Source organism: Monodon monoceros, unplaced genomic scaffold, assembly GCF_005190385.1.
Source record: "Monodon monoceros isolate NGI ecotype Baffin Bay Population unplaced genomic scaffold, NGI_Narwhal_1 Super_Scaffold_6, whole genome shotgun sequence".
Classification (NCBI taxonomy): domain Eukaryota; kingdom Metazoa; phylum Chordata; class Mammalia; order Artiodactyla; family Monodontidae; genus Monodon; species Monodon monoceros.
The window spans coordinates 89,734,935-89,754,764 of NW_021703783.1; the positions used below are offsets into that span (position 1 = coordinate 89,734,935).

General features: G+C 51.8%; 1 protein-coding gene across 1 annotated transcript in view; it reads left to right on the top strand.

Annotated features, from left to right (window-relative positions):
- The first annotated feature begins 11,620 nt into the window (after positions 1–11,620).
- The window catches only part of NCF4 (neutrophil cytosolic factor 4), an 18,018-nt gene continuing 9,808 nt past the window's right edge, over positions 11,621–19,830 (top strand). The window contains exons 1-3 of the mRNA XM_029206312.1: positions 11,621–11,833; positions 17,231–17,315; positions 17,742–17,895. Of these exons, the coding sequence (XP_029062145.1) occupies positions 11,802–11,833; positions 17,231–17,315; positions 17,742–17,895 (271 nt within the window). The 5' untranslated portion in view covers positions 11,621–11,801. The remainder of the gene's footprint in view (positions 11,834–17,230; positions 17,316–17,741; positions 17,896–19,830) is intronic.

The following is a 19,830-nucleotide window of genomic DNA, read 5'->3' on the forward strand; positions in this document are numbered from 1 at the left end:
CCCCCAGACCAGGAGGAGATGCTGGAGAGGCGGTGCCAGGGAACCAAGGCTGCTTCGTGGGCATCGGAAGAGGCCAAGGCCGGAGAAGGGGCCCTATGTAAGGCCTGAGGTGGATGCACCGAGAGCAGTACCGGCCACTCTGGCAGGAGGTCCCGGGGACTCAGGGGTGGGAGCAGATTGCCAAAGGGGGATAGGATGGAAGGGCGGTTACAGAATTTCTAGGACCTCCTGTTGCAAAGCTGTCCGATTCCTGTGTGTACATTTCCGGGGCGGCGGGGCACTCTGGGAAGCTCTTGCACGTTGTGGGCTAGGAGAGAGGAAGCGCTTCTTTCAACACAAAAGGCAGAGCCATGAGGCAGAGGAAACGTACTACCTCGGTCACCAGGGTCCCAGCCTGGCCCAGGGAGAGGGGAGTTCCTGGGACCGGAAGCTCAGTCCCAGCCGGCTGCAAGCCCCTCACCGGCTGTGCCCCTTCTTCACCTCCTCTCTCCCACCAACTCCTGTTGGTCCTGCTTTGGACATTGGAGATTCATAGATGAATATGACACAGTCCTTGACCTGAATGTGCTCGTGGTACATAATCTTCGGCAGGAAGAGGTGGAAAGTCTAGAAGACGATCTGATAGAGACCCCCAACTCCCAGGAGCTAGAGAGAGAGGCCGCCCAGCCTTCAGGGAAAGTCTTTGACCAGCTTAGGTGATGCAGAGAATTAAAAGGATGAGGTAAAGCCCTAGAGTCACAGCAGTGGGAGGAAAGTGGGGAGAAGGCATGGAGAGAAGCCAAGTTGATCTGTAGGGTACAGAAAAGGCAGGAAACAGGAGGAGAACATGCCCTGGGTGCTGGGGCTGGAGGGAGAGCCTGGGCAAGGGAGGGTCCCCTTTTGGTGCCTTAAGAAAGTCAAGTTAGAGGGAATGGGGAAGGGCAAGATACGGATAGAGTATGAAGAGGTACAAACTACTATGTATAAAATAAATAAGCTACAAAAGTATATTGTACAGCACAGGGAATATAGCCAATCATTTATAATAACTATAAATGGAGGATGACCTTTAAAAATCACGGATCACTATGTTATATGCCTGAAACTTATATAATATTATAAATCAACTCTACCTCAATTAAAAAAATGTGAAAAAATAAATGGAATCATTAAACAACATCAATTACCAACATCGCCAGGCTGTACAGGCCACAGTCAGAGGAGCCCTTCTTTTCTGGGGCAGAGTTTTAATTAAAGGCAGTGGCATCATAGTGGCACCAAGAACAGAAGTAGATTCCCAGGAAGGAGGTGAACTTGGGCGGGGGCAGGACAAGCACTTGGGCAGCTGCTGGGCATCATCCCCACCTGAGCTCTCCTCAGCTCTTAGGAGAGCCTCTGTGAACTGTTATCAGGGAGACTCTTGGTTCTTAAGTCTGCTGCAGGGATCTGCAAAGCACGGACCAAGGGCCGCATCTGTGGCCTATTTTTGTAAATAAAGTTGTATTGGAAGCCGGCCACACCCATTCAATTATTTATTGTTTATGGCCGCTTTCACGCTGTGACAGCAGAATCCAGTAGTTATGACTGACCGAGAACGGCGCCCTGCAAAGCTTAAAATATTTACTACCTGGCCCTTTCACAAAACACGTTTGCCAGCACTGCTCTAATGCGTGAAGTCGGACACAGGCTCAGCTGCTGTAAACGAAGGTCAAAATGTCAGCGGCTTGAACACAATAGAGATTTCTTTCTTTCTCATGAACAGGCTGAATATGAGTTGTGCAGCATGGGTCAAAGACCCAAGCTCCCTCGCCTTTGCTGTTCAACCATTCGCTACCCTGGGCCTCTCCAGCCAGCAGGAAGGGGAGGAGGGAAGTGGAGGATATGCCTTCTTCCTTTGAGGGCACAGCCCAGAAGTCGTGCCCATAGCTTCCCCTCCCATCCCACTGACCAGCCCTTGGTCACGTGGTCACATGTAGCTACAGGGTAGATTGGGAAATGGGACCCTTACCAGGGGGACACGAGTCCAGCCCAACTTCCTTTGGACTTTATTACCAAAGGAAGAAGGGGAACATGGATTCTAGAACATTCTGTAGTCAAGAACAAAAGCACAGAGTGAGGAGGGAGAGGAATTTGCATTCCCTGTAAGATATTGGAATAAAATTTGTAACATGCCCAAACTGAGCAGGCGTCTGTAACTAATACAAAATGCCTCCTTCCCCCACTTCCTTCCTCAAATATTTATTGAGCCCTCAGTTAGATCAGGCTCTAGCTCGGTGCTTTTTACAGATAGAGAAACTGATGGTCAGAGTGGTTAGGTGAGTTGTCCAAGGGCCCGTCCTTCTGCTCCCTGCACGAGGCTCCTCCTGCCTGACCATCCTGCTTCCCTGGGGACATTCTAGCTGGGAGGTAGACTTGTGGCCTGCGAGGCTGGCTGGGTATTGGGGAAACAGCAGACAAATTATTTTAGCAGTGAGAATTTAATATAGGGAATTGGTTGAACAGATCTCAGAAGACTGACAAGGCAAAAGGGGACACTGAGGTAACTAGATAGTAACTGCTTCCTACGACCATGGGAACAGGAGAAAGAGAGTAGGGTTGTCACAACCTAGAAGCTTGGAGGAGGGAGATGGTGGAGGGGGTGTTTTTGCCCAGCTGCTGCTGGTGCCTTAGAAGCTTGGAGAAGAGACCTTAGGTAGCTGGAACTCAGAACTTCAGATCACTGAGGAGGGGATGAGGTGAGCCTCATACTGGGAATGTGGAAAAAACTAGAAACTAGAATCGATTGTTACTGGGACCACCTACGGCTTCCAGGGCAGCACTGCTGGGTACTGTGAACGAATATAAGGGAATAAATGCCTGTCTACTCTCCATCCTTCCGGCCTCCCTCTAGTGCCCCCTAGTGGCAGAGATTACTGGGAATCAGTTGGCAAAGCAGAAATGTGGTTTGGAGACCCAACCCCAGCTCAAGAAAGCTGAGCACAGAAGGGTAGGTTTGGAGCTAAGAGGAGATAATAACTAGCCCACAGGCTACGGACGCATTTAGACCCCTGGTCTTTACAAATCCGGTGCCCCCGTCTCTGAGCCACCGTGGATCTGGAACGTTGAACATACATGCCTCCTGTTGGCTGGCTGCAGGGAATGCAAAATGCTGCAACCACTTTCTAAAATGGTTTTCTTAGAAGGTTAAATATGCACCTACCATACGACCCAGCACCTCATTCTTAGATATTTACCCAAGAGAGATGAAAACTCATGTCCACACAAGCCTTTGTACGTGAATGTTTGTAGCAGCTTTGTTTTAATAACCCCAAACTTGGAAACAGCACTGATGTCCATCAACTTGTGAATAGATACCAAATTGTGGTATATTCATACAATAGACTGCTACTTGGCGATAAAAAGAATAAATTACTCATGTACACACCAACTCTGATGAATTATACCATGTGAAAGAAGCCAGAGACAAAAGACTACATACTCTATAATTAATTCCATTTGTATGAAATTTGAGAAAAGGCAAAATAGAATGATAGAAAACAGGTCAGTGGTTGCCGGGGCCTGGGGTGGGGAAGGCAGGAGACTGATGGCAAAGGGGCACGATCTTTTAGGGGACCTTTTAGGAATAATGGAAATCTCCTATATTGTGATGTGATGGTTACATAATTGTCAAAACCCATTGAATTACACTTTAAGTTGGTGAGTTTTATCGTATGCAAATTATACCTCGATAAAGCTAATTCTTAAAAACAATGCTGTTAGACTATGTGTTAGGCACGTAGTCTGTTTACTTCCAAGGCCACCTCCCGTGAGCCACCGTCCAAGTAGCAGACAAAGGGATCTTTTAAACATTAATCACGGCTTCGCTGGTGGAGCAGTGGTTGGGAGTTGCCTGCCAATGCAGGGGACACGGGTTCGAGCCCTGATCCGGGGAAGATCCCACATGCCGTGGAGCAACTAAGCCCGTGAGCCACAACTACTGAGCCTGCGCTCCAGAGCCTGCGAGCCACAACTCCTGAGCCCATGTGCCACAAATACCGAAGCCTGTGCGCCTAGAGCCCGTGAGGCCACTGCAATGAGAGGCCCGCGCACCTCAAGGAAGAGTGGCCCCCGCTCGCCACAGCCGCAGAGAGCCCTTGCGCGCAACGAAGACCGAATACAGCCATAAATAAATAAATTTTTCTTAAAAAGTTAATCATATTACATCACTCTTTTTTTTAAAACACTCTCATGGATTCTCTCTCCCCTTTGAAAGAAATCCAGAGGATGACTGTGGCCTACAAGTCCCTCTGCCCTACTTACGGACCCCAACACTACGGGGACTGGAGCCGTAGGACAGATGGAGGCCCGTGTACCATGTGTCTAAATACATAATGTTGCAGAACGAGCCAACAAACCGCAAATAAAACAATTCTGCCCTTCTACCTTGACAAGCAGACCTTCATGGCAAGCTGGAAGGCCAGGTTGAAATTTAGAAATCTTGGAGTCTTTTGGAGTTCTGTGCCAGAAGGTGATGGCATGGAAGGCAGACCCTAAGCCACAGCTTGCCCACCCCCTTGCCTTATCACCCTGGCTCCATCTGAAACTGAGGATACCTGCCAGGTCCCTGGAGACATTTGTGTTTGCAACCCCCTGGGGGCTGAAGACAGCATTGGGCATGGAATCAGGGAAACCGGATTCTTAACGTGTATCTCCTGGTTTCTCCCCGTATTGTGCTTTGTTCTGTATGCACGTGTAATGTGTGGGCATGCATGCATGTGTGTGTATGTATGTCTCCATGTGTGCGTGTGCACACACGTCTGTGTATGTGCAGGTGTGTATGCATGCATGCATATTTACATGTGTACTTCAACAGGAGTGTGAGCTCCCTGAAGGCAGCACCTGTGCCAGATTCATCTCTCTATCCTTTCTACCTGTGAAGAGTGGTTGCTAAATGCTTGTGGAATGAATAAATGAATGAATGGGCCAGTATAGCACAGTTATTAACAGTGTGGGTTTGGAGTCAGCCAGATTTAAGGTCAAAATCTTCCTTTGCAGCTCACCCTCTAGGTCACTTTGGTTCAGTTTCCTAATCCCATAGAGCCTCGGTTTCCTCATTTTCAGAGTGGGGATAAAAATATGACCTATTTTATGGGGGTTGGTGTGAGGATTAAGTAACAATAATCAGAGCCAACATGCACTGAGCTGCTTTACGAGCCAGACACTGTTGTAAGGGCTTTGCAAGTGCTAACTCATATACTCCTGCAATTTTTTTCCACTCTTCACTGGGTGCACGGGCTTCTCACCACCGTGGCTTCTCTTGCTGCAGAGCACGTGCTCTAGGTGCACAGGTGCACAGGTAGTTGTGGCTCGCGGGCTCTAGAGCGCAGGCTCAGTAGCTGTGGTGCACGGGCCTAGCCGCTTCGCGGCACTCGGGATCCTCCCAGACCGGGGCTCGAACCGGTGTGCCCTGAATTGGCAGGCGGATTCTTAACCACTGCACCACCAGGGAAGCCTCACTCCTGCAATTTTATGGTGGAGGGTTAGTTAAACAGTAAACTCAGAGCATCTTGGCCGTTATCATACCTATGATCAACGGAGAGGAGATTCAGGATCCTTAAGCCTCAGGGAGCATCTTCTCATGAATCCTGCTCAGATTCTGACTGATGAGGCCGTCTGGAGAGGGCTGTGAGATCCAGCAGGCAGCGCTCTGCCAGGCCCTCTCACACAATTTGACCCTCTGGTCGGACCGGTGGTTTTCTTGCGGTTTACGACATTCTTCCTCTAGGTAGCGAGGCAGAGTGGGAACTGGGCTTCTGGGTCGCAGCGCCCCCTGGTGGTCTATTTCCGTAAATATTTTGATTAAGTGCAGAGCCGTTTCCACAACTCAAGTGCAGTGATAGTGGATGATATATACGGGGAAAACAATAGAATTTGATGTGATAAGTTTTAAGTCAGAGGGGAGCAAGGTGTGCAGGGAGACATAGACCAAGAAGAGACCAAGACCTACTAAGGAAATGATCATCAATAATAACATTAACATCAATGATTTACGGCCCACCTTCCATGGGCCAGGCATTGTACTGAGTGCTTGGCGTTCAACCATCTTATTTAACACACTTCCAGAAGGTATGTGTCACAAGAACAATGACTTTCATCTGGAACTTAGCACACAGTAGGTGTCTGGGATGTAGAAGGTGCTCAATGAATAAGGCAATAGCATGAAGCAAATATTATCTCTATTTAGAAAAATGAACAAGGAAACTGAGGGTCAGAGAGGTCACAGAGCTCGTGTGTGCCAGAGCCAGGGCACCTGAGTTCCAGGCCCAGCTCTGCTGCTGGCGCGTCACAGAGGAGGGCAGGGCACTACACGTGGCCTCACCCACACACTCTCTGTCTTCAAATACTGCTCTTGAGGGCCTGCCAGGGTGGGTCTTTATGGCTCAGAGAGGAGGTCCAGTGAAGCTCCCCTCATAAACTATAAAGAGACATGTGTGGGTCAGGGTTGGGGAATTCAGGGCATGAGGGATCCCCAGGGATCTTTTTCAGTCTAATCTGAGATTTCCCTTCTCTTCCCTAAGAGAGTCACTGATTCAGGCAGCAGGCTTTTACTGCGTTCCCATGATGGGCTTCTGGGAGCATCTCCTGGTCCTGCAGAAGCTGCGCACCTCCTCCCCAGCCCCTGACCATCACCACGCTCCCTTTCCTGCAGCTGGAGCTCTTAGCCTCAACAAATGGCTACTCAGAGGTAGGTTTTCTCATTTTATCTCGCACACCCACAGCACCCGAATGAGTAAGGTTTAAAAAAGGCTGTGCATTTGGTGACATTTAGATCCAGTCCTCATTCAGGCTCTTGCAATCCCTCAGGTATGTTCTGAGTGTAGTGCAACTTTCCTTGGAGACGTGGTTATGAATGGATATTAGTAAACCTTCATAATGCAGCGATGCCCCTTCTCTGGGTGGCCCCCGGCATTTGGTCCTTGAGCCTATTTATTTTTCATATTGCATCCTCTTTGCCACTGTCTGAATGTCACTTTACTGTCATTGGCTTCCGACTGCCCCTAGCAGTTTTCTTCCTCCTGATTCTGTGCTTCAAACCTCTGAGCTGTTAGGTTTGGGTGTACCTTCAAAGTAACCTGGCGGGAAGAGAGGGCCAGCGTGCATGCTTCTGTGAATAAAATATGTGAGCTTTACTGCCCGGACCGGGAGCTACCAATTCGGACAGCTGGATGACTTGTGTGTGAGTTTTACTCACGGGGCTGTGGCGGGGGGAGGGGGGGGGGGGAGGTTATCACAAGTCAGTTCTCGAGATGCAGGAGGTCACTTCAGGCATTTCTTTGTATCTACCCAGAAAGGCTGGATACAGATGTGCTTTGCTGGAATGTGTGAAGGGTTTGGCTTCCCTTCCTGGCTATTCCTCTGCCTCGTTCTCCTCCTACGGCAGTAGCAGCAGCGGAAGACCAGTGGTGGAGGTGGAGGGACACGGGGAACCGCACCGGCAGCGGGACGGAAGCCCGCTGCTGACAGTGTCTGGCCTCAAATTACACAGTATCAGAGCTCGGGCGTAAAATTAGCAGCAGTGTTCTGTATACGAGGAGCCACAGGGAAAATACCCATATTCAGCAGATCCACGGGCAGGGACGGAAGAAAGGGAGAGAAGGAGCTGGGGCGGGAAAGAGCTGGCCCACCGCAGGCCCTTGGCCCTTCCCTGGACATTCTTGTCCCTGACACCCTACCGCCGAGTCAGGGCCACGGGAGGCTTCTGGGGGCGGAGGGGGCCGGGGATGGGGAGAGAAGACCTTGAGAAACCTGGGAAGGTGAATTTGAGGGCTTGTTCTACCCTACACACACACACACACACACACACACACACACACACACACACACACATACACACACATACGTACACATTGAAAACTTTGAATAAGATTTAGAAATTCCCACATCTAGGCACTTTTCACACATTTTTTCTTGTTAATTCTTACTACAACCCCATTCGGTAAGCCTATTTTACACATGAGTAAAGAAAGGATGAAAAAGGACATGTTAGCTCACCCAGGTTCACATGCTGTAAATGTATTCATGTTTATGGTCATTTTGTGCCCACTTAGATTCCAGCATTTAAATATATCCTCTCTGCAGCCACTATGGAGGACAGTATGGAGATTCCCTAAACGACTGAAAATAGAGTTACCGTATGATCCAGCAATCCCACTCCTTGGCATATATCCAGAAAAGATGGAAACTCTAACTTGAAAAGACACATGCACCCCAATGTTCATTGCAGCACTATTTACAATAGCCAAGACATGGCAGCAACCTAAATGTCCATCGACAGATGAATGGATAAAGAAGATGTGGGATATATACACAATGGAATATTGCTCAGCCATAAAAAGCATGAAATAATGCCATTTGCAGCAACATGGATGGACCTAGAGATTATCATACTAAGGGAAGTAAGTCAGAGAGAGAAAGACAAACACCATATGATGTCACTTACATGTGGAATCTAAAAAAATGGTACAAATGAACTTATTTCCAAAACAGAAATAGACTCACAGATACAGAAAACAAACTTATGGTTACCAAAGAGGAAGGGGAGGGCAAATTAGGAGCTTGGGATTAACATATATGCACTACTAAATACAGAATAGATAAACAACAAGGACCTGCTGTCTAGCACAGGGGACTCTATTCAATACCTTGTAATAGCCTATAATGGAAAAGAATCTGAAAAAGAATATATATGTATATATATAAAATGGAATCACTTTGCTGTATACCAGAAACTAACACAACATTGTAAATCAACCGCAATAAAAATTTTTAAATAAATAAATATATATATACATCCTCTCAGACTCACCATGTCACTACTATACACGTCGCATGCTTGGATAGACACAGCGTAAACACACTCACACTTGTCTACACAGACTTGTACGGGTTTATAAACATGTTTATATACAATACATGTTTTTAACAATACACGTATGACGATACACACAATCACATGTCAGTGCTGGATCATGCTTTCTTGCTAAAATTGTTGTCACTTCCTGTCTTTCTTGACCAACTCTAGGCCAATGCCTTCCTGGACCCCAGCCATGGCTCAGCGCTTGCACCTCTTGGAACTCACAGACAATGGCCACGTCTGCCACAAGTAACCCTGTCCTGTTACTGCTCATTTAGTTGTTTCATCCTCCAGATGAGTGGAACCCTGAGACACCAGTGACTGGGTCGGAGTCATTGTTTGTATTATTTCTGGCTCTTTGGGTGTGAATTCTTCTGTACGTGCGGTCTATAAGCTAGCTTTCATAGTGGAGAGGCTTTTTCCACAATTTGTAATTTTGGTCTGTGAGCCCACAGGGCAGTTTCATTATTGCTCTGCAGGCTCATGGACTCCAAAGTATTTTGATGTAATGCTTCAGCTTGGGAATTCTATACCGTGTGGACAGCTTAGATCTTAGATCAGTGCACGTTTCAGGCTTGAGGCTCTGATCTGGTGTATGTCTCTCTCATTCCACCCATGGCCTGGGAGAGTATCTCAATTTCTGCAGTGACCCCAGGGTGATAGCTGAGACGTTCTATTCCTTTCGTCGGTTCTGACACTCAGTTTCACACTGGGAGCGCAGATTCACTGGTATAGATTTCCCCTCTCTTAAAATCTGAAAATTACACTTTCTTGCTTTTGAGCTGGACTCTCTGTGTTTAAAATGCTTAAAAATTTATTATCTAGCAGTTTTTATATGCCTGGAGTAGGATGGGAAATTTCAACTTGTGTTCACCCTGCCATGTTAGTTTATATCTATATTCTAAATGCCTTTCTTGGTAAATAGTTGTTGATTGGGTATCTCTCTCCATTTTTCTCCTTTCTCGTCTTCTCTTCTGTCCTTCTCCAAAGCAGTCCCTGCCTCCCAAGGAGTCCATAAAGGATCTTGGTTTCAGAAGAGCCTTTGGCCCTGAAGAGAGGGAGGGAGATCCTCACTGGGTCAGGACTGTAGTACTGGGCCCAGAGCATATTTCCTCCTGGGGACTCTGCCTCCACCCTGAACTCTATTGGGGGCAGAAGGTCCCTTGGGGTGGCTGGGTAGAGCGGGACGAGGTTCAGAGGAAGGGCTTGAGGCTCCCAGCTGCCCTTCATTCTTGGAGCCAGACACCCCTTGGGACCCTGAGAATGGCTCGTATTCCCAGTCCCTGTGTCTGGGAAATAACAAAGGAACTGCAGTGGGAAGTCCTGCTTCCAGGCTCCACCCAGCCAGCTTTGTCCCCGCAGAACCCTGTCCCAGTCCTGGGGGGTCTTACTTAAGCATGGGTTTGGGGCAGAGGGAGTCAGAAGGGCCCATTCTGTGATGGCACAAGGCACGGTTTCCCCATCATCTATATCCACTTCCTGCTGCCTTCCTACTTTGTATCTGTGATGCATGAGTTTATATGAATGTGAATATGAGTGTGTGTGTGTGTGTGTGTGTGACCAGTTGGGGGTTCCTGGGTGTGGCTGTGAACTTCTAGGGAGAGCTCCCTCGGAATCCAATAGCCAGACATGTTAGAGGGGCCACAGAATCACCAACTAGAAGCATTGTGTTCATTTCCTGAATATTGGGTAAGCGCTTGCAATGTGCTAGGCACTGCGCTAGCTGGGAAGACAGTGGTCAAACATATAAATACACAAACAAACATGAAGTTACAATAGTTCCGAATGCTCTAAAGCAAAAGTACAGGGATCTGGGAGAGAATATCAGAGAGAGTGTGACATATTTAGGGTGAGTGTTCAGGGAAGTTCTCCCTAAAGAGGTGACTTCCAAGTCGAGCCCTAAAGGAGACAGGGAAGAACATTCCAGCAGGGGAACAGCATGCACAAAGACCCAGAGGAGAAAACATCTTGGAACATTTTAGAAATGGACTAGAGGGCAGTGTGGGAAGGAAACAGCCCGGGAGAGGGGGCTGGGGAAGCCAGTAGGGTGTTCAGAACTTTGGAGGCAGACAGGACTAGAAATCTGGACTTTCTCCTAAGTGCAGGGTGAAGCAGTTAAAGTTTAAGTAGGGAATGGTGTGATCAGGTTTGTAATGTGAAGCTCACTCTAGTTGACAGCCCTGTAGGGAGGATTGGCTATGGCAGGCCCGTGTAGGCCCAGGGATCTGGGGATGAGGAAAGTACAGCCCAGAGCTCCAGGAAAAGGGGAAGACGGAAGCATAAACCAACCTTCACACTCTAATATGACACAAGCACCTGTGAGCACTAACTTCGTTGGGGGAACCAGGGAGGCTTCCTGGAGGAGGTGGCTTCTGACCTGGGCTTTTGGGAAGGTAGGCAAGGTGGAGGCCAGCACTCCAGGCCTAGGGAATAGGTTGAGTAAGTCTCAACAGTGAAGGGGTGCAGGCTGGATTTGATGAGTCAGTGGATGTGAAGTGACTCCCCTAGGTTATAAGTCCCCATGGTGGCTGAACCAGCACTGGGACCCAGTCTCTGATGGAGAGGGGGTCTCTGATGCCCAACTGAAGCCTGGCCCCAAGAACTGACATCGAGGAAGTCCCCAACACCCCTCATATCAGTGCACTCCTGCATACCCAGCGTCAGCGGGTGCGCACTTCCCCGCTTGTGGTAGAGCTGGGAGGTGAGGAAGAGGAAGTGTGGGCCACAGGCCAGCCCCAGAGGGCCTGGGGGAGGAGCCTCTTCTAGAGTTGAGAGAAGCAAGGCTGGGGCTTCCCTAAAGACGGCTCCTGACGACTCCTGGGACTACAGCCGAGACGCAGGGTGGCTGGAGGGAAGTGAGGGGCAAACTCAGCCTGGGCCTGGCTGGGAGAGAACCTCCGCCACCCCCTCCCCTGGACCACTGACAGCCATGGCCGTGGCCCAGCAGCTGCGGGCTGAGAGGTGAGTGCAGGGGCGCTGCCCTCCCGGGGCCTCCTCACTCTTCCTGGCAGGCCTTGGGGGATGGAGGCCTGCCCTCCTGCAGCCCCTTATCAACGTCGAAAGTTGAGAGGCTGGAGTTGAGTCAGAACCCAAATACTCAGAAATGCAGACTCTGAGAACTGTTTTCAGGAAACTCCAAGTCATGGCTCACCTCCCTCAGGCACGGATGAAGACACTGAGGTTCAGAGAGGGGGAGTGACTTTCCCAGGGTCACGCAGGAATGGGTGGTAGAATCTGGACGGGAAATCAGGTGTCCTGGGGCCCAGGCTGGGCCTTGCTGCTCCACGCTGTTCAGTAATGGCTTTTCATTTTCTGTTCAGACAGAGGCATAGAATCTGGCTCTTTTCCAGGGCTTGTCTCAAATATCACCTCCTCCGAGAAACTTTCCTTGATAGCCGCCTCTGAACACTTGCCCTGTTTCCTTTTCCTGTGTAGCCCTTACATTACAGGCATAATAGTCTATATTCACTCATTGGTTTTCTTTACCACTGGCTCCCCAATTAGAAGCAAGTTCCATAGGGTATTTATGTCTTTTGATCACTGCTATATCCCCAGGATTTGAACAATGCCAGTACAGACTAAGTGCTCAGTAAACGCTGGTGAGTGAATGAATGAAGGAATAAAGGAAGGAATGGACCACTGAGCTGGAAAATGTTCTTAGATCCTTCTGGTCCAATCCTGTCACTGTATGGGTGAGAAAACTGAGCCCCCAAGGAGAATAAAGTACTTACTGAGGGTCACGTGGAATGGATGGCAAGGCCGGGGCTCAGAGCACAGCCTTGTCAGGGCCTCGCCTCGTTTCTCGGGAGGCACTTTCTGAAAGTTTCCTCAGTAGCCAGGCCTGTGCTCCGAGCTCTGGGGGGACCTGAGGACACAGGGCTTGGCTCCTGCCCTCCTGGATTGGAACAGCAGGTGACAGCAGAGTGTGGTAACAGTGTGGAGGTGGCTCCGAGGGTCACTGGAGATGGGCCAGGCTGCTCTGGGCCAAAGTGGGCAGCAGAGGGCCTGTGGGGGAGTCTGTGGCTGGAAGTGGAACCCAGGATGGAATTCTCGAAGGCTTGTGTGTATGGCGGGAGGGGCAGCAGAGGTAAATGCTTGGAGTGTAGTTCAAGAATGGCCTTTGAGAGCCACAGAGGGTGGTGCTCGGGGCTGGGGTGAGGTTCTCCCACCAGATCCCAGCCCCTCCAGCCCACGAGTCCTCACTGGAGACTGGGCCTGGCACGCCAACCCAAAGCTTCGGAAAACAGCTGCTGTTTGAGGCTGGTGGCACTTCCTATTTCTCAGAGCACGTGGGTCAGAGAGAGGATGCCCAGAGCTGGCCAGCCGGACAGTGTGTCCCCTCCCTCCCACTCCCCGTCCCTTTGCAGATGTCCTTGGCCCTCCACGGAGGAAAGGCGCCCTGCTCCCCTCCTTCATGGGGCTGTAGAGCCAGGCCCTGGGGTCTCTCAGCCTCCCTGCACCTGGATGCCTGTCTGAAAGTGAGCCCCCGATGCTTGAGGCCGAAGCGGAGGATGTGATGGGAGGGCAGTAGATTTCTGGCAGTAGGACTTTCTAAGACCCGAGACGTCTAAAGATGGAAAGGACTGCCATCGGGGGAGGGAGTTTGCTTCCCACCGACATGTTTTGAGCACCTACTGTGTGCAGGCAGCACAAAACCTGAACTAGCTTCTGCCTCAGGGTCTTTCCACGCCTTACTCAGCCCTTCCCGTGCAGGCCCCCAAAATGCACTTCTCATGAGCGATATGAATCTATGGGCTCTGAGTTGACTTCAGCTCAGAGGGGTCCCAGCTGAGGTGTCTAGGGGGCAGCTATTCTAGTGGGACTTGCAGCCGGGTTTGTTGCACCCCTGGCGTCACCCTGATACAGCAACTTCCAGGCTCAGCTCCCCGCACCCAACCCGCTGGCAGCCAGGCTATTTCCATGTGGCCCAAAGCGGACTTGCTGAAAGACAGACACAGGGAGTGGCCTTGCGTCTCCCTGAGCACCTACTATGTGCCGGGGCTGTTCTGGGCCCTGGGGATGCAGCAGTGAGCAGGGTCCCTGCTCTCGTGGGGATTCTCCAGCTGTGCTTGTTACAGATGTGACCTCTGAACCCTCCAGGGATGTAAATACTTCCATGGTCCCCATTTTGGAGTCGGGGAGAGGCCAGAGTGCAGAGAGGAGTCTCCCCAAGCCTGCTGACCTTGGTGATGGCAGAGCGGGAATTCAGGTCTTCATCTTTCACCTGTGCTGTCCCGCCCCATGACACACAGGTCTCCTGACGTAACCCCTTCCTCACCCCACCACCAAAGGGTGAGGCTCAAGGGCCCTTCGTGAGCAGGCCCTGCCTGTCTCGCTGGCTTCGTCCCTCATAACTTGCCTCCTCTTGCATGGCTGGGGGTCTTTGCACTCACTCTTTCACTTGCCTGTCATCCTGGGGCCAGGTCCTCTTTACTTCTCCCCCTGACCTGGTGCCACTTCTTCTGGGAAGCCCTCCCTGACCATCCTCGATCTGAGCGCACCTTGTCCTATATACACAGGACCCCTGATTCTCTCTCTCTGATAAACGTCACCCTCATCTTAGAATTTTCTGCTTGCCAGGCTTTTTTGCCCACGACTACCAATTCGTTGAGGGAATACAATAATGGCCAGACTCCTGCTGCAGCTCGAAACATCATGGGCTTTTCCTTCACAGCTTCTAGGACCACTGAAATTATGTAATTATTTGTCCAACTCCTCCGCTCAACTATGAGACCCAGGAAGGCAGAGGCCATGTCCTAATGTTCTTAGAACAGGGTCTGAGCTACAGTAGTGCTAACAACTTTATTATTATTATTCTGGATGGGGTGACTGAGGCTGGGAGGGGCTGCGGTTTATCTGAGTTCACACAGCAAGCTGTTGGGAGCTTTCAGGCCAGGGCCAGTGCAGCAGTGTTTGGGAACAAAATTCTGGAGCCAAATTCCAGCTTCTTTACTTACTTGGGCAAGTTTGTTAACCTCTGTGTGTCCCAGTTTCCTTGTCTGGAAGAAGGTGACGCTGTCTTAGAAGGGCACCTGGTGTTCGGTGTGTGCTCAGGAAATCATTAGCTGTAGTTACTATTACCCAACCCTCCTGATTCCCCGGAAGGGGCCATTTCTACCTCTCTGGTTTCTTCCTGCCCCACCCTCATCCTACTGCAGGTGAAATACCCAGGAAATGCACAGTCTCAGGGGAGAAAGTGGAGGGGGAAGCTCCTCCCATGGGTGTTACCACAGGACCATGTGTGGAAAGTGAGTGGGGAGGTTGCCAGCCGCCACCAAATTGCTCTGGAAGTGCTGGGGATTTCCTCTTCCCGCCCTCTGGCACCCTGAGTCACCTCCCCGCCAGCCTCCAGAGTCCTGAGGTAGCCTGAGATCCCAAGCAGCCCAGGTCACGTGGGGACCAGCAAGGGCTGGGACTGGGTGTGTAGACTTTGAAACCAATATCGACTGAGGTCCCAGCCAGCTCTGAGGCTCGGACGGGGCAGCCCTGCCCCCCACTCCCACTCTGTTTCCCAATCGCTGCAACAGTAACAGGATTGCTAATTGCTTCTCATTTCCTCATCTGTCCACAATCGGCTGGACTCAGAGACCCCTAGCTGTTCCTTCTCCATCTCCTTGGCGGTCCCTTTCCTCTTCCTCCATCTGTCCCTCTCAGCCCCCTCCTCTGCTCAGTGATTGCTCTTCCCTGGGGGTCTTAACCACCAGTCACAGGGCAGATGGTTTTTACCACTCCCACTCCAGTGGGGTTCAGCCCCATCCCCGCTGAACTCCAGAGCCACACACCACCTTTTGCCAGACCTCGACCTGTGTGCCCAAGGGACCTCTCAGATTAGCATGCCCCAAACTGAGCCCATCAACCAGGTTCCCCCCCCCCCACCCATCCTGGTCAGAATACGGGTGACATGTGGGTGTCACTCCTGACACTGCCCTTTCTTTCATCTCCACGTCCAAACCGTCTCCAAACCCTGCTGGTCGTAACTCTGGAATGACTCACAGAGTAGTAGTGTGTCTGTCGGATATGCATAAGGCTGCAGAGAACTGAGGAACTGACAGTAGCTGAAACAAACAGGGGTTTATGTTTTCACATAATGAGAAGTCCAGACGTAGAGGCCACAGCTGGTTCTGCAGCTCAGTGACTTCAGGACCAGCGTTCCAGAGATTCCTGTGATCAGTCTCATGGTTTTGCCTCATGGATGCAATGTGGCTGCTGCAGGTCCAGATGTCTCATCTGCTTTCCAGGCAGGCAGAAGGGGAAAGGGCAGGAGACCATGCTAGCCTTGTCCAATCCTCTGGATCTTGAAGTGAACACTCTCCTAGAGGCTGCTACAGCCTCTAGGTTTCCTCTGAGGTTTCATTGGCCAGAACTGCTCGTATGGCTGCTCCTAGCTGCAAGGGGGTCTGGGAAACAGCAATGGGACTAGTATGTTTGGCTCAGACCAATAGTCATCTATCACCTTGGGGCTAGGCATTGCCACCCTGAAAAAAATTGGAGCTTGATTAGCAGGAAGAAGCAGGGGACACAAAAAAGGAAGAGTGTCTGCCAAGGGTGTGTCCCTTGTGTGTGTCCTCTCCTCCCGTCCCCACTGTCTGGCTCAGGGCCACATCTTCTCTCAGCTGGACCACTTCAGGGCATCCCAGGGACACTCTGTCCCTTCAGCCTCTGCCCTCCTTTTCCTCTCCATGCAGCTACCCCAGTTGGCCTCCTAAAGCCGGGTCCTCTGTGTTTTCACTCTTCTGAAGCTTTACGTGGCTCCCCGTTGCCCATAAAACTCCTCAGCTCAGCACTGGAGACCCTCCTCAGCCTGGCCTCATCCGCCCATTCAGTCTCTGATCACACCAGACTCCAGCCACACTAGACCTGGAACCACTCCTGGGGCCTCAGACCCTTAGCACGTGCTGTTCCTTCTGCCGGAAGGCCCTTCCCCCTCCCCGGTCCTACCTGGTGGACTCTCATTCAGCCTTCTAGACCTGGCTCCAATGTCACCTCCTCTGTGAGGATTTTCCCAACCTGGGTATAATGAGCCATTCTCTCTGGGAGGTGTGTGTTGACTTTGTTTACCCCTGTGATCCAGAGCCTAGAACAGGGTCTGATAGGCAGGGGAGCTTGATTCCCTGTTCCCGGATGAATAACACAGCCCCAAAGCGATTTGCTAGACTCTACTATGGCTGTTGATATATGGCTCCGATTCCAAGTGCCTTCACTGTCAAGGTTCTGGTCTGTGTTGCTGCCTGGCACGAGAGGGGTGTTGAACGGGGGAATGCAGGTACACGGGTTCACTTTGCACAGGGCCTCACACCCAGGGGCCACCCAACACAGCAGGGTGATGACCAAGGTTTCTTCTCCTCCCGCCTCCCTCAGCGACTTCAACCAGCTTCCCGACGACATTGCCACCTCAGCCAACATCGCCGACATCGAGGAGAAGAAAGGCTTCACCAGTCACTTTGTAAGAGAGACCCCTGGACCTTCACCCTCTGACCTCTGTGCCTCCAGCGCTCTCCTCTCTTCACTTCTATCCCAGGGGTTCTCAACAGGGCGATTGTGCCGTCCAAAGGACGCTTGGCAGTGGATATCTTGAGACAGGCTTGACTATCACAGCTTGGGGCAGAGCGTCTACTGCCTGGAGTCCGGGGATGCTGCTTCACGCAGTGCGGTGCACCGGACAGTCCCCACGACAAAGAATTACCTGGCCTCACATGTGATACCAAGGTCGAGAAATTCTGCTCTGACCCTAGGACCTGTGGACCTCTCCCCTGCTCTGGCCCTGGCCTGCGATGCCCCACCCCCTGGCCTGCAAAGCCCCACCCCCTGGTCTGCAAAGCCCCACCCCCTGGCCTACGAGGCCCCACCCCCTGGCCTCTGTCCTCCTTAGGTTTTTGTCATCGAGGTGAAGACGAAAGGGGGGTCTAAGTACCTCATCTACCGCCGCTACCGCCAGTTCTACGCCTTGCAGAGCAAGCTGGAGGAGCGCTTCGGGCCGGAGAACAAGGCCAGCCCCTACACCTGCATCCTTCCCACGCTCCCAGGTAGGCCACCAACGGGCTGCCCCAGGATGGAGCGGCGCCCGCCAGCCTCTCCTCCCAGCTCTGCGGGCGCTGTTCGGTGCTTCTATTTTAGCACAAACCCTTCTATTTTAGTGAAAACCGTTCATTTAGTCCACGGCCCCCCTCCTGCCAGCCATGGGCTGCCACCTCTGGCTCTCCGGACTTACAGCCCTTGACCCCCTGCTCTCCAATGAGCGTTACGGCCGCCCTGCTTCAGCGATCCACCGCCAGCTTCGGAGCGCATCAGCCCGGGCCTCTCCTCTTCGAGATAGGAATCCCCGTGTCTCCCACGTTAAACACAGACTCATCTTCCAGCCCTCCCTCTGTCCCCTGTGGGGGAACTGCCCTCTAACTCCCCAGGTCCCCGTGGCTCCCCCTGCTTCCCTGCTCTGCTGGGACGCTGTGGGTGCGCACCTCTGCTTTTGGACAGTCCCCTCACCCCATGTCTCCTGACCTGCCTCCCCTGCTCAGTCCTCACCTTGGACAGGCCCAAACCTCTGGCTTCTCAAGGCCAGCCTGCATGAGCCCAGCAGGAGAAAACTCCACCAGAGTGGGGGTTCGGGTACGCGGAGTGGTCTTGACTGTGCCCTACACACGCTGCAGGCTGCATCCAAGCACCGTTCCCCTAAACAGCAAAGATACTTCCTGACCTTCCCTTCCTCAAACTCCAAACCCTGCCTCCAGCTTGCTTTCCTCTCTGCCTCAGCCAGTGCCCGAGGTTCCCTGCCTCCAGGGTCCAGCATCCAGCCCCAGGGAGGAAACTGTCTCCCAGGGGTTCGCCCATTCCCTGGCCCCGCCCCGCCCCCTCCCCCTCTCTGAGCAGCAGGGAGGAGGGGTCCCTCTTGATCTCAGCTGACCTCTCCTCCCTAACAGCTTGTCCCATGCGTTCCCTGTAGACTCACCTTCTCCTTTATCTTCTGATTCTCTGCCAAGCCTCACCACGGGAGGGCTCGGTTCTCTTCTGTCTTTAAACAAGCACGTGCCCTAAGTGGGCATTCTGGCCACAAGCCTCCTTGAGCCCCGAGGACCCTCAAAGATCTCTGCCTCCTCTGGTGCTCCTTGGAAGGCGGGCATCCTCTGTACCGTCATCTTCAGTTTTGTCTTCTCACTCCCCCATAGGCAATCTGAACCGTGCCTGTGATTTTAGCCGCCCTTTTCTGGCTACTAATTCCCCAATGTCTCTCTCTACCCCAGACCTCAGATGCTACCCTCCTTACATCACCAGACACCAGCCAGTGTGTCTCACAGGCAGAGGGCAGCAGGAAGCCGACCCGTCTCACATTCGCTTTCTGGGGGGCTCTCTCGGTGGGCAGTTCTCCCAGGACCCGCACCTGAGGCTCCTGGAGAGGACATTTGTCTTTGGTCAGCCGTCATCGCTTTCCCTTTCCCCACAAACACTCTGCCTTGCTTGTGAGGAATGATTCACCCATCCACTGCACAAATATTTATTGATTTGGGCGTTATTCTACACCATGATTCTTAACCTTGGTGACATATTGGAAGTACCTTGAGATTTAAAGAATCCTGATGGGCTTCCCTGGTGGCGCAGTGGTTGAGAGTCCGCCTGCCGATGCAGGGACGCGGAGTTCGTGCCCCGGTCCGGGAGGATCCCACGTGCCGCGGAGCGGCTGGGCCCGTGAGCCATGGCCGCTGAGCCTGCCGGTACGGAGCCTGTGCTCCGCGGCGGGAGAGGCCACAGCAGTGAGAGGCCGCGTACCTCAAAAAAAAAAAAAAAAAAGAAGAAGAATCCTGATGCCCGAGTCCCACTCCCAGAGATTCTGATTTAATTGTTCTGGGGTGAGACCTATGCAATGAGGTTTTAAATGCTTCTCAGGTGACACGAACGTGCAGCCGGGGTGATGAGAACACAGCTGTGAGCATTGCAAAGGTCCTGTTCTCTCAGAGCGCAGAACTGCT